This window comes from Anser cygnoides, chromosome Z (genome assembly GCF_040182565.1).
Source record: "Anser cygnoides isolate HZ-2024a breed goose chromosome Z, Taihu_goose_T2T_genome, whole genome shotgun sequence".
NCBI lineage: Eukaryota > Metazoa > Chordata > Aves > Anseriformes > Anatidae > Anser > Anser cygnoides.
This window is the reverse complement of record NC_089912.1, coordinates 35,522,113-35,549,527: the sequence shown is the minus strand read 5'-3', so window position 1 is coordinate 35,549,527 and position 27,415 is coordinate 35,522,113. Positions and strand designations below refer to the sequence as shown.

At 39.6% G+C, this 27,415-nt stretch overlaps 1 protein-coding gene across 2 annotated transcripts in view; it reads left to right on the top strand.

Moving 5' to 3' along the window:
- Positions 1-27,415, top strand: part of FBN2 (fibrillin 2) — a 189,890-nt gene that overhangs the window by 110,178 nt on the left and 52,297 nt on the right. For both annotated transcript variants that reach the window (XM_066989051.1, XM_066989050.1), the window contains 9 exons: positions 3,263-3,382; positions 9,960-10,097; positions 11,334-11,384; positions 11,749-11,874; positions 14,760-14,987; positions 18,290-18,415; positions 20,183-20,311; positions 25,880-26,005; positions 26,748-26,873. In XM_066989051.1, coding sequence (XP_066845152.1) covers positions 3,263-3,382; positions 9,960-10,097; positions 11,334-11,384; positions 11,749-11,874; positions 14,760-14,987; positions 18,290-18,415; positions 20,183-20,311; positions 25,880-26,005; positions 26,748-26,873 — 1,170 coding nt within the window. The remainder of the gene's footprint in view (positions 1-3,262; positions 3,383-9,959; positions 10,098-11,333; positions 11,385-11,748; positions 11,875-14,759; positions 14,988-18,289; positions 18,416-20,182; positions 20,312-25,879; positions 26,006-26,747; positions 26,874-27,415) is intronic.

Genomic DNA, 27,415 nt, shown 5'->3' with positions numbered 1-27,415 from the left:
TCTTGCACATTGATGGTGTATGTGCAGACGTGTGTGGTTCAGCTGCCAACTTTTAAAAGCATATGACGCTTTCCATGAAAATCTCCTACTTTCAGCTGTAAATGTTTTTGGCAAACTTCAACCATTTTACCTATAAGTTTCTTCACTGTGTGTCTGACTCAGACAACATTATAATTTTACCTTTAAAAATTTCAGACAAAATACTTTGTTTATTTCCAAGAATGACTAGCTACTGAAAAAATGTTAGTCTGTGCATTTAGATATGTGCAAAAGTTGTGACATTTTCTTTAAAAAGCTGTTGCTTCTCGGTATTACTGCAGCTTGAAATTTCTTAAATAGGCTTTCTATCAGGATAGTGCTTCTTTCCTCTGAAAATGTGCTCAAATTTGGCCAAGTTGTAAGACTTCTTTTGCATATGCTCTCTAGAGACATGTTCTATTTTTAGTGTGCAAAAGCTCCAAAGATTCTGTGTCACTGTTCATGCCTGGTCCAGCATGGGAACTTTTCTGAGTTGTACCTGAGCAGGTAAGAGTGCTGGACTGGTTAGAGAATCATACCTGCGTAAAAACAAAGACATAAATGTGGAGACCGATCAAAGATTCCTCTGTTCCAATGCTAATTATAGCAGAGCAAGTACACAACTTTACTTTCCAGAAATACTCTCCGATTTCTCAGCAATTGTGGTTCAGAAATAGGATCTTTACATTTAATAAACCATGGTGGATTTCTTTTCCATAACTTGTCCAGACTGCTATTGATTCGTGAATGCTTTGAGCAGCCTAGGGTAAGCATCTCCAATTCCTCTACTTGATGTGTAAAGGACTGTTTCTTTATTTGGCTACAAGCTAGCTTTGTGAGATGTCTTTTTGTTCTTGTACTGTAAGAGATAGTGAAAGTTTGATGATGTCTTTGACAGGGAGCAACTACACCTCTTTGATGTAGTTCACTTGTCCTTTCTTTCATTTCTATTTTCTCCTTTTTTTAAAGCTAGCCAAACTGCTGAAAGCAAGATGGCATATCAAAAGGAAGCAAAAGCATACCTTTCTCCAAAATCATTTGTATACTGAGAGCTATTCAGCATGTAGTGCATATTTAAGATGATGCCTCAGCATGATCTGTTTCTAATCGTGGGAACAGGATATGTGGTTTCTCTGTAAAAGCAGCAGACACTACCCTCTGCTACCAGGTATTGCTGGCTAGGGAAAGACAAGAAGACTGGGGAGGCAGGGAGCATACTCTGGATAATAAAACCTCAGGTAATAAAGTGTGAAATGTATTTATGGGGAGGAGAAGGGATGCAGAGCAGATCAATGTTGGCAAGCTCTCCAGATTGCCAGCTGGGATACAGAGGTGCTCAGCAAGTGCTCTGTCGAAACTAACTGGCTGCGGTAGATCTATGGGATTACCTCCATGTTGCACTTCCCAGCCGATCAGGTTGGTATGTGACCTGTCCTTGCCCTGCGTGCTCGCCCATGGTGCTACACTCTGCCCGGTGAGCTGGCTTGGGCCTTGGTGGGCTAGGACTGAGCCTGAGATAACACAACCAACTGTATCTAAACAGGCTGCTTGCAGAGAAACTTGGAAGCTGTGCCTGGTGCCATATGGGACTACCAGCTCCAGAGGAGTAATGCAGGGCCAGCATTACTGTTAGGGGTTTACCAGCTCAGATATTGCTGCTTCAGTTAACCCAGTACAGGCAGCCCTTGAAACTGCAACACAGTCTTGATATTGTGAGGCCTCCTGGATCTCATGTCTGCATCTGTGTATGATGTACGAGTAAGCTGTGTAACTCACAAGGTTAGGAGTAGACTTCACTAACACAAGCTCTTTTGTTGTTCAAAAACCTTCTGGCATTCAAGGACAAGTTTTGCTATTTGCTCTTTGTAGTAGTAAGTAGTTCCATTAAGTAAAGGGACAGTGAAAAGTGGGCCCTAAATTAGGTGCTTTCTTTGGGGATGAAGAGGGAGATCACAGTTTCATAAGTATATAGATTTCTGCATGTTTTCTATCTCTCTCTCCCCCTTTCTACTCCCCCCCCCCTTATTTTTATATATATATATATACACATATATGTTTATATACATATGTCCTTTGGTGAGTATTCTAAACATATATCCATGAAGATACCTTCATGGAATCTTCCTTCAAGTCTAGTCAAATGTATAGTTGTATACATCTAGTATAAATCATAGCAAACCAAATATCAAATGATACATTTTTCACGATTTCTAAACAATGAGCAGGACATTCCAGTTTGCTTTGAAAATGATCTATGGTGCAATTAATATTACTGGTGCATAACTACATCCTGCATTAATTTATTCTTAATTTACATCATGCTATTTTTTTTTTGTATCAATATGACATTATTCCTCAAGCAATACTAACAAACATAACTATGCACTAAGAGCTTTATTTCTGGCCTGCCAAAGGAACTGTCTGGTTGGGTTAGAATGTATGGCTTGATTCAGGACCCAGATCAAAACAATTGAATTGGTTGAGTTCAGGAGGAAATAGTGGATATGCATCTGCAATTGTTCTTTGAAAGAATTTGCTAGTATTGGTTTAATCTTAAAACTGGTTTCACTTCAAATAAAAAATCAGTAAATAATACTGTCTGCAGGACTCCTATTCTTACATATGAACAGGCTCAAAAAACTCATGGGGGCAATAAATAGAAGTAGCTAGGGGGTAGAGGGAAGTACCATTTACACGATTCCTGTTTCAACTCCTATTTCTTGAATGCTTTCCAGAACTAGAGAATCGCAGCCAGCAATGGAATATTTTGATTCTGACAGGGTTTTCTTAATTCTTCCAAAACCTCATGGAGCCATAAATGACAGAAACAATAAAGCTGTTGTTTGTGCACAGCATGTTGTGGCTGGAAATGCATTGCTTACCATGATAAAGGAGTTGTGATTTCTCACAGGACAGTTATAATTTATGCTGGAAAACTTTATAGTCCAAGTTCTTCTAAGTTACTACTTTTGTAGAGAAGGGCCATTTAATTAACACTTTCAAAATATACACTTGTATACACATGTACATACATGCTAACTGCCTAACCATACATCGTTTGCATGTCATGTTTTAAAAAGACAGGCAGACAGGAAGACAGACAGACAAAGAGAGAAAGAAAAGAGAAAAAAGCCAAATACACCAGGCAGTTTTGGCAAATCATGGCCCACAGCAGTATTTGTACTCTAGTATTTTCCAAAAGCACATCACAGTCTTAACAGTGTCTTTCCCTTCTGGATTATAGATATAAATGAATGTGAAAGCAGTCCGTGTGTCAATGGTGCCTGCAGGAACAATCTTGGTTCTTTCAATTGTGAATGTTCACCTGGCAGCAAACTCGACTCTACAGGACTGATATGCATTGGTGAGTCTTTCCTTCTTTTTTCCTTTTTGTTCTCCTGTTTTTCTTACTAATTTGAAACATATTGTTTTTATTGATTAATTAAGCAAGAAAATAATGTATTCTGCTCATTTTCCCTTTATAGCAGACTACATGTCTTGTTGTGTAGGTAATACTAAACAAACCAATACTAATTTTCTTGTTTCCATGGAAGCAGAAGCAAGTTAAAAAGAGACATAGGTATAATGCATGTGTATGTCCAAACTATGGTGAAAGTGGTGAAAAGCAGATGTTCATTGGTGGGAGACAGTGGGGATGTCTTATTGTTAATAGGAATTTTTGTCATTCTCCTAAAAGACTTGATAGGAGTGAAAACAATAGATAATAAGCCTGATAGTTGAGAAATTGTACAGCAGAAAAGCCCATTCAGTTCCCTGGCCACTTTTAAATTTGAGCCAAGAAACTAAGTAAAACTGGAGGAACATCTACTCAAATAGTGATTTGAAAACACATGGCTTCTAGGATTCACACCATTTTTCATAAACTGCGAAGAGTGGCTTTCCAATCTGTCAGGAAACAATAATGGCTTTTGCTTTATAGCACAATCTTATACCTTCAGTCTTTCGTAGCAAGTTGATAAAGGAGAGTAAAATACATCTGAATTTATCAATATGCCTACTGCCCCTGAAGCAGAAACGTGATAATGTCTCTCTCTCCCTATGTATTTTATATATATATATAATTTACCATATTGTGACATATAATAATGTAACATAAATAATGTTAACATCCTTTTAGGATTCTATTGCATTGAAAAAAAGCAGAACATGGCACAGATTTTACTAGAGCTAGCAGCAACAGTTGTCTGCAAGATGTCATTGGCATTACTTCTGGAAGTCATTCATTAATGTTTTTTTTTTCCTTGTCTTTCCAAGAAGACTCAAAGGTTTGAACACATCTGCATTTCTCAGGTGCTCAAAAGCTGCCATTGTTTCATCTTATTAGTGTAACATAATTGGAGCCATTGTAGAATATGTGGGATAAGTTGGATTGGAGTGCATTAATAAAGGGATGATGCTGTTTTTAAATGTTCTTTTTATTGTAAGATGCATTTGTTTGGTGTTCTTGTTTCAACTTTCTTGTCTTGCCAAGATTTTCATAAGACAGGAAATATAATGCAAAGAGTCAAGTTCCTATTTAATGTTGCTATCTGTCTATGCCTTAACATGTTTTTTAAGTGAGTTACTTTTGCACCTAAGCCTTCTCTTAGATGCCTTCCTTCTAGCCTTTCTCATAGATTTTTAGGGATACTGTCACCATCATTGGCCTGTACAGTTTAGTATTCTTTTTGTTCTTTTTCACATTTTGCTTATGCCTTGATGTGACCACAGTAATTTGTGCTTTTTTGTACTGCTTGTTTTAATTTTCATGTTCTGACATCCAAAGGTATTACAAGTTCATTAAGGACTTAATTATAACAGTTTTCTGGATTTACTTTGCAAATGGTTTCCATTGAATTGGTTGTCATGTGAGGTCCTATTTGGCTTGAGTAGTAGTGGCAAATAATGTAAAACAAACAAAATAAATAGTTGAACAGTCAGATTAAAAGTGAAGGATAGGAGCCACCCATACTATAAGCCTAATAGTTACTTTTCATGTTGATCAGCATTCCCACAGGAAGAGTTTTCAGTGCCACAGGTGAGAATATGTTAGGACAGAAGGGTCGGGATAGCTCACGTGAGAAGTACAGATTTGTACATGTAGAGTCCATTTATGTTTTTCTGTGTTGGCAAAATTTCCATTAGAATCAGTAGTGATTGAGAGAAGGGCAGACTAGGTTACTGAAAGGGGAGTGAGGTTATAGGCAGTTTCTGGTGTGAAAAACTTGCAAACATTCATTGAATGTAAGCTGTTTTAAATCTCCACAGTAGAGAAAGTTGTGTTTCTCCACTTGTATATTGACTATAATTGACATAATTTTTTAGCTGATTGTTCCTGTAAAGCATTATTGTAGCATCAGATATGAAAAGCTTACACCAGTACAGAAGCATATGTCTAGAATGGTGTTCTGGTTTGGGTATGTATTGTATTCTTCATAAGAATGATCAAACTAAGGTAGTGTCAGTTTGATTCTGACCTCTCTACAGTTTTGGTTTAGTTCCAAATTTGGTCTCATGTCAGAACCAAAATCACTCCCGTTTGTAAGGACATATTTTTCTTTCTTTCATGATGGCGATGAAAGCTTGAACTTAAAATTCACATAAATTTGCACATGACAACATAATTAGAAGAAAAAAACATTAACATTACAGCACTCTTAATTTTATTTTTACAACATCTTGTTCTCATGTGTTTGTTCCAATTGGCCTTATTGCTGATTTTCACCGTTCTCTTGTGGACTCAGATAATACCCAAGTTATGTGGCTGACGCATGTTCTTTACTTAGTTTGTGGACAGATAACTTCAGTCTGTCATTTCCTCTGGCTCCTTTGCATGGGCTGCTCAGCCTTAATGCTGAAGAACCAGGTGGCTTAAGCCATTTGCGTCCATATTGCTTGTAGAAATCCAGCATAGATGTAAGCCATTTGTCTCTCTCTGTGAGGTTCCCTGCATAAAAGAAAAATGACTTGCTCAAGTAATAGCAAGATTTCAAGTCACAACATTTGGCCTCATATTAGAGCTCCAACTTCCAGCAAATGAAAGTTGTTAGTTTAGCGTTTACATTAAAAGCATTCAACAAAAAAAGATGATGTATTATGCATTTCTTTTGCTTTCACACTGACAGTGTCTGCAGTATTAAGGCTGACATCCTGTAAGGAAGGGTAGAATTGGAACTGTTTTTGAAATACTTCTGTTGGTGGTACCAGTGCTGCATTTCTATTTTGGAAACTGCTCATGTAGTAGAGATACTGCAATTTGTGGTCTTTGAAATGTGCACTTAATAAATGCTTTTTATGCACATTTCAATATTTTTGGAATTCACACAGTGCACAACCCGTAGGCTGCCATCTGCCTGTAGTATGCGTATATTCTTCTTCAAGTCAGAATCAAAGAGTTGCAAGCAGCAGAAAGAATGCTTTGATGCTGGATAATAAATAATTTTTTCACCAAAGTAAAAGTCACAGTGACTGCCCTTTGTAAGTTTTCTCTGGACAAGAGAGGTTGTGTAAAATAAAGGAAATTAACTCATAGCCTGAAAAAAAATAAGACAAGCAGACTTTGGCAGCGTAGTATAGATGCAGCTGGTGTGAAGGAAGTCACCTGCTAATTTGTATAGTTTAAATCATTTTTGAGATACTGTTTTGACTTTTTCATCCTGTAATGTTGGCTACTAAAAATGAATAATATCTTGTTCAGAAATTTCTAGTGAATGAAGCAATGGAAGCATTTACATTTTGATAACATAAAGCAGAGACATCAATGTATGGCCAGTAAGCTAGATGTAGCATGAAATAGCAGCTAAAAGGGCCTATTTTGTTCTCCCTGTGTTAGTCCCCTGTATTTGGGACATATGATGTGAAGATATTATGACCAACCCATGACTGGCCAAGGGCAGATCCAGGTAGCCACTTTGTAGCTTATGTCTTCCTTTGGTCTTTTGATGTTAACCCTAATCCTGACTGTCAGACAAAGGTGGAACAAGGCTTAGAAAAGATGACTTGCCCACGATCCTCAGCCCCTCATTGGTTCATGCACTTTTTTAAAGGTAGTATTCTGCCCTACATGTTTGAGACCAACATTAATCTAAATAATTGCACTCTTTTATAATTAAATGTGTATGAAGTACATTCTCCAGTTTCTAAAACTGGTTCCAGGCACATTCTTTAGCCATTTTTCTCCTGTTACATTACCCAAAGAAAAGTTGTGTTCTTGGTGGTCTAAGTAATTTTTTAATGACAGTTTTGTAGAAAAGTTCAAGTTGATTGAAAAAAAATAAGCTGGAGCGCGTTGCGCCTAAATATGAGGTATCAGTAATAATAATCCACAGCACCTAATAGATTGTCTGGCTTTTCGTATGTATATTACATGTAAATCTTAAAAGCCAATTCCTATTCATCTTGCATAAGTCATCTTGTTAAATTCATCTGTGCCACTTTCTTAGCTTTGAACTTTGAGTATGCACTTGCATGTAAACTCTGTCAAGGCTGATCTCCAAATCTGGGTTAGATATTTAAAGACTGTTTTTGCTATCCAGTGACAGGGATTGTGGTCTGCTTCATGGAATCATAGAATGGTTTGGCTTGGAAGGAACCTTAAAGATCTTGTAATTCCAACCCCCTTGCCATGGGCAGGAACACCTCTCACCCACTAGACCAGGTTTCTCAAAGCCCCATCCAACCTGGCCTTGAACAATTCCAGGGATGGGGCATCCACAGCTTCTCTGGGAGACCTGTGCCAGTGCCTCACCACACTCGGAGTAAAGAATTTCTTCCTTGTATCTAATCTAAACCTACCCTCTTTTAGTTTAAAGCCATTACCCCTTGTCCTATCACCATGCTCCCTGACAAAAAGTCCCTCCCCAGCTTTCCCGTAGGCCCCCTTTAGATACTGGAAGGCTGCTATAAGGTCTGCCCAGAGCCTTCTCTTCTCCAGACAGAACAACCCCAACTCCCTCAGCCTGTCTTCATAGGAGAGGTGCTCCAGCACTCTGATCATCCTCAAGACCCTTCTCTGGACTTGTTCTAATACATCCATGTCCTCCTTGTGCTGGGCGCTCCAGAGCTGAACTCAGGGCTCCAGGTGGGGTCTCACGAGAGCAGAGCAGAGGGGGACAATCACCTCCCCAGCCCTGCTGGCCATGCTGCTTTTGATGCAGCCAGGAATGCAGTTGGCTTTCTGGGCTGCAAGCGCACACTGCTGGCTCACATTCAGTTTCTTGTCAACCAGCATCCCTGGGTCCTTTTCCTCAGGGCTGCTCTCAAACCATTTTCCACCCAGCCTCTATTTGTGCTGGGGATTGCCCTGGTCTAGATGCAGGACCTTGCCCTTGGCCTTGTTGAACCTCATGAAGTTTGCACAGGCCCACCTCTCAAGCCTGTCCAGGTCCCGTTGGAGGGGCTTCCTTCCCTCCAGCATGTTGACTGTACCACACATCCTGGTGTCATTGGCAAATTTGTTGAGGGTGCACTCGATCCCACTGTCCATGTCACCAACAAAGACGTTAAACAGCGCCGGTTCCAGTACCGACCCCTGAGGAACACCACTTGTCACGCATCTCCACCTGGACATTGACCCGTTGACCGCAACTATCTGAGTGTGACCATCCAGCCAATTCCTTACCCACCTAGTGGTCCATCCATTAAATCCATGTCTCTCCAATTTAGAGACAAGGATATCATAGGGGGCAGTGTCAAATGCTTTGCACAAGTCCAGGTAGAAGATGTCAGTTGCTTTTCCCCTGTCCACCAGTGCTGTAATCCCATCGCAGAAAGCCACCAGACTTTTTAGGCACAATCTGCCCTTAGTGAAGCCATGGTGGCTGTCCCTAGTCACCTCCTTATTTTCCATGTACCTTAATACAGTTTCCAGAAGGATCTGCTCCATGATCGTGCCAGGCACAGAGGTGAGACTGACTGGACTGTAGCTCCCCAGGTCCTCCTTTTTCTCTTTTAAAATGGGGGTTATGTTTTCCCTCTTCCAGTCAGTGGGAACTTCACCACACTGTCACAACTTTTCAAATATGGTGAATTCAAGAAATTTGATCTCATTTTAATATAAATGCATAAAAGTACTGAGTCAAGGTGCTGTACTTTCAAATGTATATACCCGATTTAGGATCTAATTGACATTTTGAAAAGTGGCTTGGGCTTTGAAAGCGTAGTTTTTTATACTTGAATATTTGGGTACCTAAAAGAGAATTTCAGAGAATTTCAGGCAGCATAGTTGACACCGGTGACCGAAAATCTCTCTTCTTCATGGCTGGTTAGCTGGAGAGCAGTCAGGAGGTGCTGCTTGTCTCAGTTGGGCACTTACTGGAATGGGTTTGCCCTGAGCAGGTCTCAGTTCACAGCCTGACAATCTAATTTGTGATTGAGGAGCTGGATGTGCTGTGACTGCATCCTCAGGAGCAGAGAGTGGAGTGTAAGCTAACAGACATAATCAAAGCCCTCCTAATGCACCGGGAGGACTGCACCTCTAAAACAATCTAGCACACTCCTGCCCCCCACACTTTTCTTTTTCTTTTCTTTCTGACAATCTTGAAGTTTCGTTGAGTGGGACAGAGGTAAGAGCACCCGGTGATTATAGCCCAGTGGTTCAAGCAGTCAGCTGGAAGGGGGAATCCCAGGTTACAATCTCTATTTGCTACTTGTGTATTTTAGAAATGAGCAGTCTCTAGATGAAACAAATAAATACAATTGCTGTAGTTGCTGGAGGACCTCAACTAGCTATAGGACCTGGACTATAAAATGCCTCAAGCGGTGCACTCTACCACTCATTTTTAGTGGTAGTGGTATTCATTTCCTCTGCTTCTAAAATAAAATACATACAAAATGACTCTGATGCAAAGACAGACTGTGCTTTCTTTGTACTCCATCTGCCAGTGGCATGAGAAGATGCCAGCTCTTTTTACTGTGACAGTTCCATTTTGTTTCTATTGCAGATAGCCTGAAGGGGACTTGCTGGCTTAACATCCAGGATAGTCGCTGTGAAGTCAACATCAATGGTGCTACACTGAAATCTGAATGCTGTGCTACCTTAGGAGCAGCTTGGGGCAGCCCATGTGAGCGCTGTGAATTAGGTATGCTGCTGTGCTTGCATATCCTGTGACTTTTGTGAGAAGAGCAAATGTAACACTAATAAATTCTCATCATCTTCTGTTAAAAAATAATAACAAGAAAACACTATGAAATGAGTTTGTTTTCTTCAGCATCACTTCTAATCTCCACCATCAGGTATTATTCTAATAACTTTGAAGCTACAAGGAAATAACATTTGAATTGATCTTTGAATAGCTATATATGTTTCTTCTCAACATGGACTGTGCATTGGGGTAGGTTGAATTAAAGACTATAATAGTAAAGTGAAATATCTGCTAAAAGTCTTGAGGGCTTTTTATTTTGTGGGCTGTTAACACTTGTTCCAGCTGTTTTCAACCACATAACTTATGTACAATTATTGATTGCAGAATAGTACTAGTATTAGATCACAGGGGTAGGGCTAGAGGTTGGAAGCAGGAATGCTAAATGCATGCTTGTTTTTATGGAATAAACACCGTGCCACACTCTCGCCATAAGATTTGAATAATGCCACTTGCAACTGAACCAGCCTTTATTTTTAAGTTGAAACAATAACTGTGGTCACATGTATCTCACCTAATAAGCATGGTGCAAACAAACAAGCTTTTGAGATGCAGTAGAGCATCAAGAAAAGATACTACTTTGAACTCCAGGAAGCAGCATGGTAAGGTGAGGGTGGTATAACTGATCAAAAACTAATCAATCTAGAGAGCCCATTAGTTCAGACTATGTTTGGCCATTTAATTTCCTAATCTCTAACTCACTTGATTCCAGCAAGCTTGCATATCTCTACAGCATGCTACATTTTACATACATATCCTAGAATAACATCTTTGCTGATATCCTTTATTAAGCTGTAGTGGAAACAAACAAACAAACAAAAACAAACAAACAAACACTTCAGTGATAACTAGCATCACTAAAGCTTGAAATCTTTAGGGAACTTTATAAAAATTTACCTTTCAGTTACATCTGAGTGCAGAGATTAGTCTGATTCGTCAATTTCAGATTGAGGAAACCATGAGAAAAAAATATATAAGATTTAATTTCCCCAGCTATTATTTGTTATAAGTAACATGTATGAGTCCATAGTTTTCTTCATTGAGGCTAGATCACTCATCATGTTATGCAGTCAGAAAATATAGAAAAATTGCAAAGATACTTTTATTTTTAAATTACTTGCTCTTATATTTCTGTCATTCTAAAGCAGTGATATATCTTTTTTGGCTTGATTCCAGACACAGCTTGCTCAAGAGGATTTGCCAGAGTTAAGGGTGTTACCTGTGAAGGTAATGCTTTTGCTTCTTACTCAAGATGTCATTTTTTCCCCCTGGAAAACGGTATAAAAGAGGATTTATTTTGCTGTTCATTTTGCCAGGCATAATCATACTGATCTTAGATGAATGCCATCACAGTTACTGACTGTTGGGGACATAAAAGTTAACACTATTGGAGAATGTCAAAATGGTACAAAAAGGATGGAACTACTCCTTCAATTTATTTATTAGAAAATATTACTTATCCTAATACATTATGAATGAAAGTGTCATGCTTTCTTTCATATAGCTGAAGTTCTCAAAAAAGTTGTAGCTTTCTACTTGCTGGAGCTGGCATACAGTCTGAAATTTCTTTCACCCCTTCATTTACCAACAGATGTAAATGAGTGTGATGTTTTCCCGGGAGTTTGTCCCAATGGGCGATGTGTTAACAGCAGAGGTTCATTTCACTGCGAGTGCCCTGAAGGACTGACACTGGATGGAACAGGGCGAGTGTGTTTAGGTAAGACCACAGTCAACTCTGCTAACTTTTAGGCTCTGTATAAGAAATATCCGAAATAGGTCTCAAAAGAGTATGAAAGGATGTCTGATTTGTTTCTGTATTGCTGACTTTGTTAAATGTATGTCTTAGTTTTTGCCTGCTAAGACTTCAGATACCTGTGCCAGTTCAGGGAAGAGTTGTTAATCCCTAGAGGGAATGTGAATGTTTGTGTTATGATTTGTCTTGCCTTCAGTGCAGTCAATAGGTTTTGCTAGAGTGCTGCCCTTAACTGTGACTTCTGTTCCAAAACAGAAACATCTAACTCACTGGGAGCTAGACAATAAGCAGTTAGCTGTCCAACCAGAAGCTTATAATGCAGTGTGACTTCCTCTTTTCTCTCTTGCTATCTAGTCATGTTGTGAAAATGAGGTACTAGCTTGTAGCACAAACACTGGTGCAAATTGTTCTGTTTGTAAGAAAGCAAAATGGATGTAGATAAAAATAAGAGCTCATCTTCATTGTACAGAACTTAAATGTCTTCTACTGACAAAACATGATAGCTGTGAAGACAATGTTCTCTACAGGAAAGTTTTGAGGTATAAAAAGTACTGAACCCCTTATGCAAATTAAAGAATGCAAAAATATCCAGTAGCAAGTGTAGTTAGTTTTACTAGTCTGCTAAACGTTTTTGTTGTTGTTGGCAGAGAAAAAAGGAAAGAGCTAGAACTCAATTCCTGAGGTTGCAAGATAGGGAAAAAGAGCAAGAGAGACTTACCACAGTTCCTACACTACCACCAGGAAAGTGTATTCCCCTGGAAAACCCTTAACTTTTCTGTAACTTTTTTTCTAGAGCTGGGGAAGTGCATGAATGAACATATAATAGTGCTTTTTACAATCACAGGTATTATAAAAAGTCACATTGCTACAAATTTTTGAAGCATCTGAATTATCGTAATAAAACAACAATATATATCAGTGAATGTACTTGGTTTTCTTTTTCTTGCCTTTTTAATTGGAAATTCTATCCCCTTGCTCACTCTCTTAGGGAGCTTGTATTTTTTACATCTGAGAAGCTGTAAAATCCATATTCAGATACCACAAAATGTTTATATGGTTTTAAATAAGCCATACCTAGTAATTTAGAATTACATTTATCTATAAGATTATGGGGGGGGGGGGGGGGGGAGAAAGAAAGAAAAAAAGACTATTTATTGTGAGTTGTAATGTATTCTATAAAAGTGCATGTCTGTTTTAACTGAAATTAATTTGTACCACACACACCTTCTCCATCCAGGAATTCAGTGTTTTGCAGTACATCTGTTCAGATTGCTTTTTTGAAATCTTTAAAAATCAGTAGTCAGAAATGAAAAAGATACAGTCAGGGAACTGAATACTTAAAAGATTCTGGAATTCATGTTACTTTTTTTTTTACCTGTTTTAAGGACTATAAAAATATTATTACTTACAGCATTTGCTTTCTTTTAAGAAAACAGAACAATAGAACAAGTACAAATTTTCAGCCCTTGCTTCATGTCAGTCCAGAATTTGCCTGCTCTAATCCATGTTTTTTATTTGACCAGTGTTCTCTTTCCTCAAAGGAGATTCAAGTTTAAGCAAGCAATTTTCCTTTAATTGCACTATGCCTTACCAATAGCTGATACAAACAGCTACCAGGTTTTTTTTTTTTAATGTCAATGTAATGCTAGAAATATTTTTAAAAATAGAATTTTGAAAGGAAACAGATGTGTATAATCAGCATAAATATCTCATAGAAAAAAAGAAATAATTCAAAACCAAGTCTGCCAAGTTGCATGTGTGTATTTTTTAGTGCATAGCATAAGTAGTTTTGTTAGGTTTTCCTTCCTCTTTTTATTTTTTTTTCCTCAATAGTTAGCAAATCTGTTGCCTGTCACTGACATCCGTGGCCATCAACCCTGTACTACTTCTCAGTGAGAAATTTCATAAGGACAAGTGTGGATTTAGGTGTGGTTGACTGAGATAATGAAAGGTTGGAACAAGGGAGTCGTTTTCATGCAACACACAGGATTCATTTACCCTTAAAGCCATATTCCCTCTTCCTAATTTATTGAGAAGATGTCCCTTTATATTACAAGATATGTGCCTTCTCCTCTGCTACATAAGCACTGTGCTATATATTTCTCAAATATGTTTATTTCCTGCAGGGTCCACTACAGTGATTTCAATGAAAATAAGTATTTATTAGAAATACGTTTGCTGAATCTTTTGAAATGAAAATAAATATGATCCTGAAATAGAGTAGTTTACAGGAAAACATAAGTATTCTTTAAACAATTTCTAATTCTTATACTTGATTCTAAATTGTTTACCTTAAGATGTGCATAGGGTAAATTTATACTGTAAAACTGTATAACTCTGAAGGACTTGTATGGAAAATAATTCAGAAGCTCATCCATGTTATTTTTTAGATAATGCATTTTTACCAAAGCATTTTGTGCCAAGCATTTAAAATATCTGTTAGGTTTCCTGAAGCCTAACTTCCAGTCCAGTGTATGATATAAAAAATTAATGCTTACATTTATTCTGACAACACAGCTTGAATTCCAGTCCATCTAGGAAGATGTAGAATCACAGACATCTTCTCTAGCCCAGCTGTAATTGATACATTTCCCATTATTTGTATGTTGTAGAAACTAGCATTTAGATAAATACTTCTACTTTTATGTGCTGCAACAGAGATTCAGAAACTTACCAATAGCGATTTCAAATGGTTCAACACTGTGCAGAAGTGTAGCATCTTAAGCAGAAATCTGTCTCCCAGAAACTGACCCACTGTTATACACATGTACTCAAATAGCTGCTTCTGAAGAACTGAAAACCTAGCAAAGGGTAAAATTTCCCTTTTTTTTTTTTTTTTTAATGAGCAGATATCCGCATGGAGCAATGCTACTTGAAATGGGATGAAGATGAGTGCATTCAGTCTGTGCCTGGCAAGTTTCGTATGGATGCCTGCTGCTGCGCTGTGGGTGCTGCCTGGGGCTCCGACTGTGAGGAGTGTCCAAAGCCTGGCACAAAGGAATATGAGTCTCTGTGTCCCAGAGGTCCTGGCTTTTCCAACAGGGGAGATATTCTAACTGGCAGGCCATTTTATAAAGGTAAGGGTTCATTATTGTCTAACTGATCTAGAAGTGAATTATATGTACATCTTGGTGACTATTCTAAGGAAATGCCAGGATTTATATTTCCTATGTACTTGAGATGAGAAATATTATAAAGATGTTTGCCTTACAGAGCTGACAGTAAAGGTAGGGAACCTACCTCTGTTTGCATGATGTTCAAGAGTGTTATAGGAGTCTGCGAAGAAAAGATGCAAGGTCTCATTTTGGTAAGGACAAAAACGAAATGACTATGATAGGACTATGATAGGGAGAGGAGATCTCAATGATGAGAATAACAGAAAATACACACCTTTTTAACATTGTGCTTTGCAAAGAGTGAACTGAGGATGAGATGGAATTCTATGAAGTCAAGGAGTTAAAATGTGAACATAAAATATTACTGCAATTTGGTGAGGGTTCTCTGAACCACAGAATCACATCACAGAAAGTTTGAGGTTGGAAGGGACCTCTGAAGATCATCTTGTCCAACCCCCTCGCAGAGCAGGATCCCCTCGAGGACATTGCACAGGATGACATCCAGGGAGTTTTGAATATCTCCAGGGAAGGAGACTCCACAACCTCTCTGGGCAACCTCTTCCAGTGCTCTGTTACCCTCACAGTGAAGAAGTGACCCCTTATATTCAGCTGGAACTTCCTGTGCTTCAGTTTGTGCCCATTGCCTCCTGTCCTGTTGCTGGGCACAACTGAAAAGAGTATAGTTCCATCCTCTTGACACCCTTCCTTCAGATATTCATATACATTGATAAGATCTCCCCTCAGTCTTCTCTTTTCCAAGCTAAACAGGCCCAGCTCTCTCAGACTGTACTCATACGACAGGTGCTCCAGTCACCTAATCATCTTAGTAGCCCTTTTCTGGACTTGCTCCGGTAGTTCTATGTCCCTCTTGCACTGGGGAGCCCAGAACCGGACACAGGACTCCAGGTATGGCCTCACTAGCGCTGTATAGAGGGGGAGGATCACCTCCCTTGGCCTGCTGGCATCACTCTTCCGAATGTGCTCCAGAATACCACTGGCCTTCTTGGCCACAAGGGCACATTGCTGACTCGTGGTTAGCCTGCTGTCCACCAGGACTCCAAGGTCTCTCTCTGCAGAGCTTCTCTCCAGCAGGTCAGGCCCCAGCCTGTACCGGTGCTAGGGGTTATTCTTCCCTAGGTGCAGGGAGGACCCAATACTGACCCCTGGGGGACAGACCCCCTAGCTACAGGCCTCCAGCTAGACTGCACCACTGCACAACCCTCTGAGCTCTGCTATCCAGCCAATTGCCAATCCAACTCACAGTCCACTCATCTAGGCCACACTTCCTGAGCTTGTCTATGAGGAGGTTACGGGATACAGTGTCAAAAGCCTTGCTGAAGTCAAGGTAGACCACATCCACTGCTCTCCCCTCATCTACCCAGCTGGTCAACCCATCAAAGAAGAACAGCAGATTGGTCAAACATGATTTCCCATTGGTGAATCCATGCTGACTACTCCTGATCACTTTCTTATCCACCACATTTGTGGAGATGACCTCCAGGACGAGCTGCTCCATCACCTTTCCAGGGATGGAGGTGAGGCTGACTGACCTGTAGATATACAGACTGAAAAAGGATGGGTTCCTTCTGTGCTTTGCAGAGTTTTTTCACCAATTGGTTTTAATCACCAATTAAGTGATTAAAAGGGAAGGGTGTCTGATATTACACTCAAATTATGAGGGCGATGGAGCTGCAGTGATAAAGAAGTAAAGTAAAAACATCTTGTCCATTTTTTCCTGTCTTTCGCTTCCACAGAGCACAGACAAAACATAAGAGGCTGGAAAACCTTAAGAAACAAGATATGAGATTATTTTAGATGACTGAAGTCTGAGAAGAAGAACAGTAAATTTCTGTGTGTTCAGAAGCTGAGGTTATCCTGAAATGTTTTAATACTTGAACACAGTATTCTGAAACATTTGTCTTGAAAATATGTTGAGCTGTTTGAGAAAACTTTAACAGATTGGCGCTCTGTTTCACCATAAATAAGCTCCATTTTTCAAGTGTTACTATTCTAATTCAAAGCTCTCAACATTCAGTGGTGATTTGCTAAACAAGTATGGAATTCTATCCACCTCAAGATTTTTGTAAGATTTTGCTGCATGTTTCTGCTTTTGCACCATACTTTTTTAGTCCTCAAGTAAGGATATTCATCCAGCAAGTTACAGAGTATAAGAAAAGCTCATTCAAATCTGTAAATCCCCTTGTGCACGTGCTTATGAGAGAGGTTGCAAGAATTTTAATAGCCTGTGTTATCCCAGCTGTCCAGGAAAATACATTTAGAAGAGGTGAAACATTTTGGTTGATATTCTACAAAAGAAAAGTTACCCTTTCCTAAACTGATCTTGAAATATCACTCAGTTAAAAACAAACAAACAAAACAAACAAACAAAAAAAAAAAACAGATGATAATTACATCTCTTACAAGAAGGTTCAGCAAAACCATGAATATTCATTGTGTTAGCCAAGTAAAGAACATGATACATATTTGTGTCACAAGCAAAACAGTGTCAGTGTGGGAAATTTCATTGAATTTAGTGGATTGCTGATAAACATAGACTTTTAATTACCGATTTGTGTATTGGAAAGCAAGGAAGGCATAAACAATTGAACAGGCAGGCAAACACCTTTTCTGCTTTTTTTCCAGGCTCAACTTCAGCCCAGCATTTCTCCTCCACTCTTCTTGGTGTCTGTCCCTCTGTTTTTATTGCAGGTTGCACTCAGTCCCAGACCCATATGTGAGGCATTGGGCAGCAGGTCCTTGGGGATGGTTTCTCTCTTCCACCCCTTGTTGTTTGTTTACTGTTTTCTCTCGCTCTTCTTTCCTTCTTAAGCATTTCCTGTACCCCAGCCCTCAGGGTTGTCACTACTCCAGAGTGAATTTCCAAAACAGCCCATTGTCCCTTGACCTGGTATGGGTCACCTACAGGAACAGTCCCTTAGAGGTGTGACTACTCCAACATAGGTCTTCCATGGGCAACAGTCCCTCAAGGATGCCTCCTAGGGCTTGGAGTACTGCCTTCCAGGAGTGCATCACAGCTGTGTCTCCAGCTATGTCCCCTCCTACTTGTCTCCTTGGTTTTATTTTTCCAAACTCCAGACCTGTAAAGGATGAGGCCATCCCTGCAGTACCCTGCTGCCCAAACCATGCCTTTTATGCTCAGTACAACTGGTAAGCAGGAAAAGGAAATTCCCATTCAATATACATTTATATATTAGTGTTTAAGAATGTTATTTTCTTTTTTTCTTTTTTTTTTTTTTCCATAGATATCAATGAATGCAAGGTATTCCCTGGTATGTGCATGAATGGTAAATGCAGGAATACAATCGGAAGTTTCAAATGTAGATGTAACAGTGGGTTTGCTTTAGATATGGAGGAAAGAAACTGTACAGGTAAGTCTTGCACTTTCCCCAGTTCTTAAAGGAACTTGTGATTGTTGCATATGTTGGTGATCTGGAAGCTCGATGTAATTAATTTCCTTCAATTTCTAAGAGCTTAATCTTTGTACAGAGTGGTCAACAGTGTTGTTTCCCTTTCAGGAAGTGATTCTCTATTAAATTGAACATTATTCTGGTAAATGGACATTAGGAATCTGTTAAATTGGTGTTAAAGATGATCAAGTCATGCTCTGTCAGTACAATCTGAAAAATCTGGAAGAATCACCAGTGAAGCTAATTTCTAGTTCTTAACATATAGATTAACTTAATTTACAGTCTTTACTCTGTGGATGTTTTATTACTAAATGAACTGAGGGACTCCACTACAAATTAATTTTCATTTAGCTTTGATAGCCAAGCACACACAGAGGCACCCTTGCAATTCTGACATCAGTGCATTAACGCAAGAAGAGGCATGCATTTAATTTAAAAGTTTATTTACTGCCTGGAAAGACTGAAATAGAAGATAAGTGTGATAGTTTCCTGGTTATGAGAACCTGGATGCCTGCATTGTGGGTGGCTCTGAGCTGAAAATGAAGGAGGTTTTGTTTTACCACACAGGAGTCCATAAGTGAGTCTGACTAATACAAAGTGTGGGTGGTAAGGCATGTTAACTGAGGTTGGTCTGGATGTTAATGTTGCCCTAACTGGTGATTTCCTTGTTTTTATAGTGATTGCATTGATGAGAAATGCATTTAACTAACTTTATTTCTAAACTAACAAGAATTGGTCACAAAACTTCTCACTATGAAAGCTTCTTTGGGTTCTGTTTTTCACTGAAACTTTGTCCTGATGAAAATGTTCCACAGAAAAGCCACAGAGACCCAGGTTTTATTAAATAGAAGACTTTTATAATTTTAAATTAGCAACAAAATGTTTTATAAAGCCTGTAGAAAGCCAAGCACTCAGTGACATCCCAGATCCACCACATGGATTACCATCCCACACCTCCACACATCTGTGCACGAGAAATGAACTATCTTCTCCCAGTAGAAAACTGGCCATTGGGAGTAACAAGAGGCAGAAGAGATTCTTTCATGTAGTAAAAAAAGAACTGTTTAAAATCTTTTTTTTTTTTTCTTACAGTTTCTTCAGTTAAGCTTGCACTAGCTTTGTTTTCTGGAGCCACTTTAAGAAATAGTTCATTGTCCAGCTCACCACCTTACTGCAGACATGTTGATGCCTTTCTCTGCTCTTTTGTTCCTTGCTCCACAGACTTCTCAGATGACAGCACTAATTCTATGCCTTATTGCCTTGGACTAGTGTCTTCATTGTTTCAAATATTCTGTTATTTTTTATTCCCTGTGAATCCTTCATGTTTTCTTAATATGTAAAAAATTAATGACAAAATTATGAATTACTAGAGAATTGTATTCATAAAAAGCAATTTAATATCAATAGCGCTGTATGCATGGAGTCAAACGGTACCTCTATAATAATAACTCAGAATTTATTACAGTAGCATCCTTAGAAATGTACTTTAACATAGTTTAATCTACAGTTGAGAGCTCTAAAGGCATTACATTATGAATCTTCCACAAACTTTTTCACATAATCCGATTCTTTTAAATATTAAAATCAATTTCATTTCTCTATCACTTTATGTACTACGTATAATTTCTGTAGAATTCATTTATAATGTCCAAGTCTTAACTTCTGTGAAAGCAAGGATTACCTTAAACTCTTTTTGATTTTTCTACATTTCCATTTACTGTAAAACAGACATTGATGAATGCCGGATCTCCCCAGACTTATGTGGAAGTGGAACTTGTGTCAACACTCCTGGAAGCTTTGAGTGCGAGTGCTTTGATGGTTATGAAAGTGGGTTTATGATGATGAAGAACTGTATGGGTAAGTGTTGCCAGGATGAGCTGGAGACCTTCCATTTGCTGTACTCTGTACTATACTAGTTCTACTCCACTGAACACTTCATATGTATAATTATTGTGACTTCTTGAAAAAAATGATCGATGTCCAATATATAGGACAGATAACTGATTTGCGTATATAGCTTCGCACATTCTTTTTGCTGATTACATTCACACATTCCTGTATAGCTAATTGAGATTGTCAGGAACTATTCATGTAGTTTAACAGTGGCTCATGAGGTATTGAAACATTTAATGCATCTAAGAACAGAACGCTGAAGTTTCAAGGGCAACGTGATTCATGTTTCCTTGATTCTTTTAGGACTTAAGAAATTCTGAGACCACTTTGTGAAAAAAAGCCCCACATATTTTTAAATTGTTTAAAGTCATAAGAATAGGTACTGAGACACCAAAAGTTACTAGCCACCTTAAAAAAATCTGGAGTTGACATTATGGAGTACTTCTGCATACACCATGGAAATGGAAAGTCTGAAATCTTTATCTTGATAGAATACTCTTAACCTTATTTTAGATGTTCAGTTTTATTATTTTGACTAAATCCTAACTTTTTTAGTTCTGTTATGCAAATATGTCTTTGAAAGGGACAAATTGTTTAAGCTCTATTCAAAGGCTGCTGAAACAGAATCACAGTTCCTCTCATTGAGGTTGGAAGACCTCTGGAGGTCATCCGGTCCAACCCGTGCTCAGTGCAGGATAAACTACAGCAAGGACCATGCACAGTTCAATACTGGAAATCTCCAAGGACAGATATTGTACAGCCTCTCTCAGAGACTTGTTCAAGTGCCAGAGCTTTCTCTCACTAAAAACATTCCTTTCCATGTTTGAATACAATTTCCCATGCTTCAGTTTTGTACCCATTTGTCTCTCATTTTGTCACTGGACACCACTCAGAAGGTGACTTTCTTCTTTACCTTCCCCAGAAGATATTTATACACATTGACAGACCCCCTGAGCCTTCTTTTTCCCATGCTAACGTTCACATGTTCACTCTCTAAGCTTTTCTTTGCATGTCGGAACCCTCAACCTCTAGGTCTTCTCTATGATCTTTAATGAGACTTTAACCAGTACGTCCATGTACTGAGGAGCCCAGAACTGAATGTAGCACTCCAGATGTAGTCTTTTCGGTGTTGAGGGTGATGTTCACCCCCTCCAACCTGCTTGTGGTGCACTTCCTAATGCAGCCCAGGATGCTGTTGACCTTCACTGCAAAGGGCACATTGCTGGATCATGTTAAGTTTGTTCCCTGGGATCCCCAGGTCCTTTTCTGCAAACCTACTTTCCAGTTGGTCAGTCCCCAGCCTGTGCTGTTGCATCTGTTTATTCCTCCCCAGGGGCATCACTATTTGTTGATGAGAGTTTCCCAGTTGCTTATTTCTCCAGCCTCGCAAGGTCCAATTGAATGGCAGCACAACCATCTGGTACATTAACCAGTCTTTCTTCCGTCACCTGCCAACTTGCCGAGGGTGCATTCTGACCCATCATCTAGATCATTAACGAAGATGATTAACAGTATTTGTCCCATTATTGACCCCTGAGGTATACCACTAGCAACCAGTGTCTAGCTGGACTTTGTGACGCTGATTACAACCCTTTGAACATGGCAGTTCAGCCAGTTTTAAGTCCACTCCACTGTGCCCTCATCTAGATCATACTTTATCAGTTTGTCTGCCAGGGTCTTAGGGAATACAGTGTCAAATGCCTTTCTAAAGTCAAAATGAAAGGCATTCACCGCTCTCTTATTTGCTGATCTAGACATTTCATTGAAGAATACTGTCAGGTTGGTCAGTTTTGATTTTCCCTTCGAATCTCTGTTAACCCACTTTCATGTAATTCATATGTTTGAAAATGGCTTCCAGGATTCTTTGCTCTATCACCTTCCCAGAGATGGAAGTGAGGCTGAATGGTCTGGATCCTCTTTCTTGCCCGTTTTGAAGACTAGATTAATATTCACTTTCCTCCCATCCCAAAGATCGTCACCTAATTGCCATGACCTTTCAAAGATGATCTGTAGTGGCCTCACAGTGACATCAGTCGGCTCCCTTTGCACTCATGCGTACAACTCATGAGGTTCCATGGCCCCATTGTTTAAATGTTCCTTAACTTGACCTCTGTGACTGAGGAGTGAGTCTTCCTTGTTCCAGACTTTTCCACTGATTTTAGGTCTCGAATTGCTGAAAGCAAATGTTACCAGTGAAGATTTATGCAAAGACAGTATTGAATATCTTGTCTTCTTCCAGGCATCCTAGGTCACCAGTTCCATTCAGCACTGGGCCCATATTTTCCCTCATCTTCCTTTTGCTGATGCTCTGCATGTGAAAGACTTTCTTGTTGCCCTTTACATCCCTTGCCAAGGTCACATCCTGGTGGCATCCCTGCATACTCAAACAGTGCTTCAGTATTCCTCCTGGGTTGTCTATCCCTGCTTTTGTGTATTTTATGCTTCATTTTTATGTTTGAGTACTGTCAGGAGCATTCTGTGCTCCTTGAACTCACACATATTTGAACTCAAATATGTGGTTCTGTGGCCTCCATGCAGGCCTCCTGTCACCTTTCACTGATTTCCTGTACATTATGATGCTTGAAACAACAGTCATCAAAATATCATTGCCTGAATCACGGAAAAAGATAACAAGGAAGCTAAACTGTGGAAACCTTCAGGAGAGACAGACACTCTCTACAAATGCAGAGAATGAATACTGTTTGGTTTCTGTAAGTCAGAGGCAAGGATGCAAGATGTCAGATAAACACACAGAGAGTGAGGAAATAAGAAGAGAAATGACTTCTTGAAGGCCTTTTGCAGAAACTAAGAAAAGGAAGGAATGCTGAATGAAAACATTTTGGAGCTTTGAGAATTAGCCAAGCAAGAGTCTATCAAAAGAGAAATTGGATTCTATCATCAGCCAGTTTATCTCCTTATGTGAATAACCTGCTAAACCCTATGATGTCTTGGCTAATTTCTTAGGCGAATGAAATAAAAACACTAGTCTATTTATTTGAATAAAAGTCTTTTTTTTTCAAGGGTAGCTAGTCATGCTTCCTGGGAGACCAAAAGTCTGAGTGCATCCTGCACCTTGAAGGTCCATTGTTCATATTTCTTTCCATATCTATAGCATTAGCTGTTTTTTTCAGATTCATGAGTCAAATATTCAGTTTTACATTGTACGTTGTAACATGTCTATTTCTCAGCCACATATCTACATACACAGCAGTTAGCAAGCTATCAATCCTTTTACAATCAGAGAATCATCTAGGTTGGAAGAGACCTCCAAGATCACCTAGTCCAACCTCTGACATAACACTAACAAGTCCTTCACTAAACCACTAAACCATATCACTAAGCTCTGCATCTAAATGTCTTTTAAAGACCTCCAGGGATGGTGACTCAACCACTTCCCTGGGCAGCCTGTTCCAATGTCTAACAACTCTTTCAGTAAAGAAGTTCTTCCTAATAACCAACCTAAACCTCCCCTGGCGCAACTTTAGCCCATTCCCTCTCATCCTGTCATCAGGCACGTGGGAGAATAGACCAACCCCTACCTCTCTACAGCCTCCTTTAAGGTACCTGTAGAGAGCGATAAGGTCACCCCTGAGCCTTCTCTTCTCCAGGCTGAACAGCCCCAGCTCCCTCAGCCGCTCCTCGTAAGACTTGTTCTCCAGACCCCTCACCAGCTTTGTTGTGCTTCTCTGGACTCGCTTGAGCACCTCAATGTCCTTCTTGTAGCGAGGGGCCCAAAACTTAACACAGTACTCGAAGTGCGGCCTCACCAGAGCTGAGTACAGGGGGACAATCACTTCCATAGCCCTCCTGGCCACACTGTTTCTTATACAAGCCAGGATGCTGTTGGCCTTCTTGGCCACCTGAGCACACTGCTGGCTCGTATTCAGCCAACTATCAACCAGTACTCCCAGGTCCTTCTCTGCCAGGCAGATTTCTAACCACTCCTCTCCCAGCCTGTAGCGCTGCTTGGGGTTGTTGTGCCCCAAGTGCAGGGCCCGGCACTTGGCCTTGTTGAACTTCATACAGTTGGCCTCAGCCCATCGGTCCAGCCTATCCAGATCCTCCTGCAGAGCCTTCCTACCAGGAAGCAGATCGACACATGCACCTACCTAACTTGGTGTTGTCTGCAAACTTACTGAAAGTGCACTCGATCCCCTCATCCAGATCACTGATAAAGATGTTAAAGAGAACTGGCCCTAGTACTGAGCCCTGGGGGACTCCACTAGTGACCGGCCTCCAACTGGATTTGACTCCATTCACCAGAACTCTTTAGGTCCGGCTACCCAGCCAGTTTCTAACCCAACAAAGCGTATGCCAGTCCAAGCCATGAGCAGCCATTTTCTTGAGGAGAATGCTGTGGGAAACGGTGTCAAAAGCCTTACTGAAGTCAAGGTAGACCACATCCACAGCCTTTCCCTCATCCACCAAGTGCGTCACTTTGTCATAGAAGGAGATCGCGTTCGTCAAGCAGGACCTGCCTTTCATAAACCCATGCTGACTGGGCCTGATCGCCTGCTTGCCATGCAAGTGCCGTGTGATGACACTCAAGATAATCTGCTCCATGAGCTTCCCTGGCACTGAGGTCAAACTAACAGGCCTATAGTTTCCCGGGTCTACCTTCCGGCCCTTCTTGTAGATGGGCGTCACGTTTGCTAGCTGCCAGTCGACTGGGACCTCCCCTGATAGCCAGGACTGCTGATAAATGATGGAAAGTTTCTTGGCCAGCACTTCGGCCAGTTCTCTCAGTACCCTCGCATGGATCCCATCCGGCCCCATCGACTTGCGTACATCTAAGTGCTGTAGCAGGTCACCAACCTTTTCCTCGTGGATTGTGAGGGCCACATCCTGCTCCCAATCCCCTTCCACCAGCTCAAGGTATTGGGTATCTAGAGAAAGACTGGTCTTGCCGCTAAAGACTGAGGCAAAGAAGGCATTAAGCACCTCAGCCTTTTCCTCATTTCTCCTCACTAAGTTTCCCCCCGCATCCAGTAAAGGATGGAGATTCTCCTTAGTCCTCCTTTTCGTGTTAATGTATCTATAAAAACATTTTATGTTGTCTTTACTTTACTATCCTTTTAGTTACAAGTTTACATGCATGTCCCCATTAACTGCAATCCATGTACAGTAATTTCAGTGCATGCCTAAAATGGGTGTCTGGTTAAATTTAGTAGAAAACTTTTTTGAAAATTGCAACAGAATGTTAATACATTGTTCAAAATGATGACCATCCAAACAGATTCTGTCTTTTCTTGTTTCAGGTTTCTCTTAGAGTACTTAATTTTGAATGATACATTTATCTTATTTTCTTCGAAAAAAAAAAAAAAAGCCCAACTTATTTTAGAGTTCAGTAACTTAAAGGACTTTTTTTTTGCACTGTTACATAGAATGAGGAAAGGAGGAGCACTGCTTCAATGAAAACTTCTTTTTATTTGTAACCTTCAGATTTTGTCAATTCCAGGTGCTGAGAACTGCTTTTCCCTTTGTTGCTCCTTAGTAATGATTTTATACTTTCTTGCCATGGTTTCTTTTCAGATATTGATGAATGTGAACGCAATCCTCTGCTGTGTAGAGGTGGCACTTGTGTGAACACAGAAGGGAGTTTTCAGTGTGACTGTCCTGTGGGACATGAGCTGTCACCATCACATGAGGAATGCATTGGTGAGTTTCAACTAAGGATAGCAGTCTTCACCTCTCTATGAAGAGCAGTCATTTCTGCTATGAAAACTTTTTGTCACTGGCAAGGATGTGGCCTTAGGAATATCTCAAACAAATTCATGTTCCTTCTTTGAATACCTTCAAATAAAATAAATACCTTCAAATTAAATCCTTATAGCAGATCCTGTAAAATCTCCAGTGTCCTCAGCACTTTCGGCTTCAAAGAGGAGTTTTTTAGCAGGACTCTAGGGGTTATTAAGCAGCTCAAAGGACTGTACCACTCATGTTGGCCATTTTCAATTAAGAGGCATAAAAGCATAAAGTGAACTTCATTCCTACAATCACAAAGAAGTGTTTCTGTCCCACAGTGAAATGCAGTTCTCCTTTTTGCACATAATTCAATACTGAAGCAGTAAAAGAAAAATAAAAATGAAAAAGCCATAAATCATATTACCTTTTTGTCTTCTGTGTTTGATGAATAGTCACTGCAAGAGTTGGCTTAAACCAGCAGATTGGAGTACCATGGACTTTATGAGGGGGTCTGCTACAGTTAATGTTCACAGAACAAAACGAAGAAAATAAACATTTGGTCACTGTTTCAGACATACTATTTAGGGTCCATACCTTGAACGGGAATGTATTAAGAGCCAGAAACTGAAAGTGTCTGAAATCCAGTGGTTTAAAATGTATTCCTTACCCCCTTTCTCTGACTAAGAAGTAATTGATATAAATGATTCTTTTCCAGATGTAAATGAATGTTCACTAAGCGACAATCTCTGCAGAAATGGCAAATGTGTGAACATGATTGGAACATACCAGTGTTCCTGTAACTCTGGATACCAGGCCACTTCCGACAGACAAGGCTGCGTAGGCAAGTGCTCTATTCCTTAACCTATGTATTCATACTTAAGCGTGTATTGTTTCATATGGCTTTACTTCTATTTCATGCAGAGCCATCTTCTCATTTTTTGCTATTAAGTATATCATGAACTATTGTGGACATTTCACCTGAAGAATATTAAGAAAGTGTAATACCATTGCTGTACTGAACTCTGAAGAATGCTTTGGGAAAATAATACTCTTATGGTGCTACTCCATTAAAATCACAAGCTTGAGTGTGAAACAATGAGAAAATATTGCTAAGTTTCTTAATTGAGCAAGAACAGCCCAAGTTTTTCTTCCACTTACTGTATAAATTTCTAAAAATCCTACACTTGTAGTAATACTGAACTATGTATTTTTCAACACATTGGCAATGAGAGCAGAGGGACTGAGATTTTGTTGTTGTTGTTGCTTTTGCTTATTTTTTGCAAAAACATAAATTTGTGCTGCATGTCAAGCTTACATTAAACTTCAGTTTCTTAGGGCTTTTCTTTCTTTTTCTTTCCACCTGTTGTCTTTTGCACTTTTTTT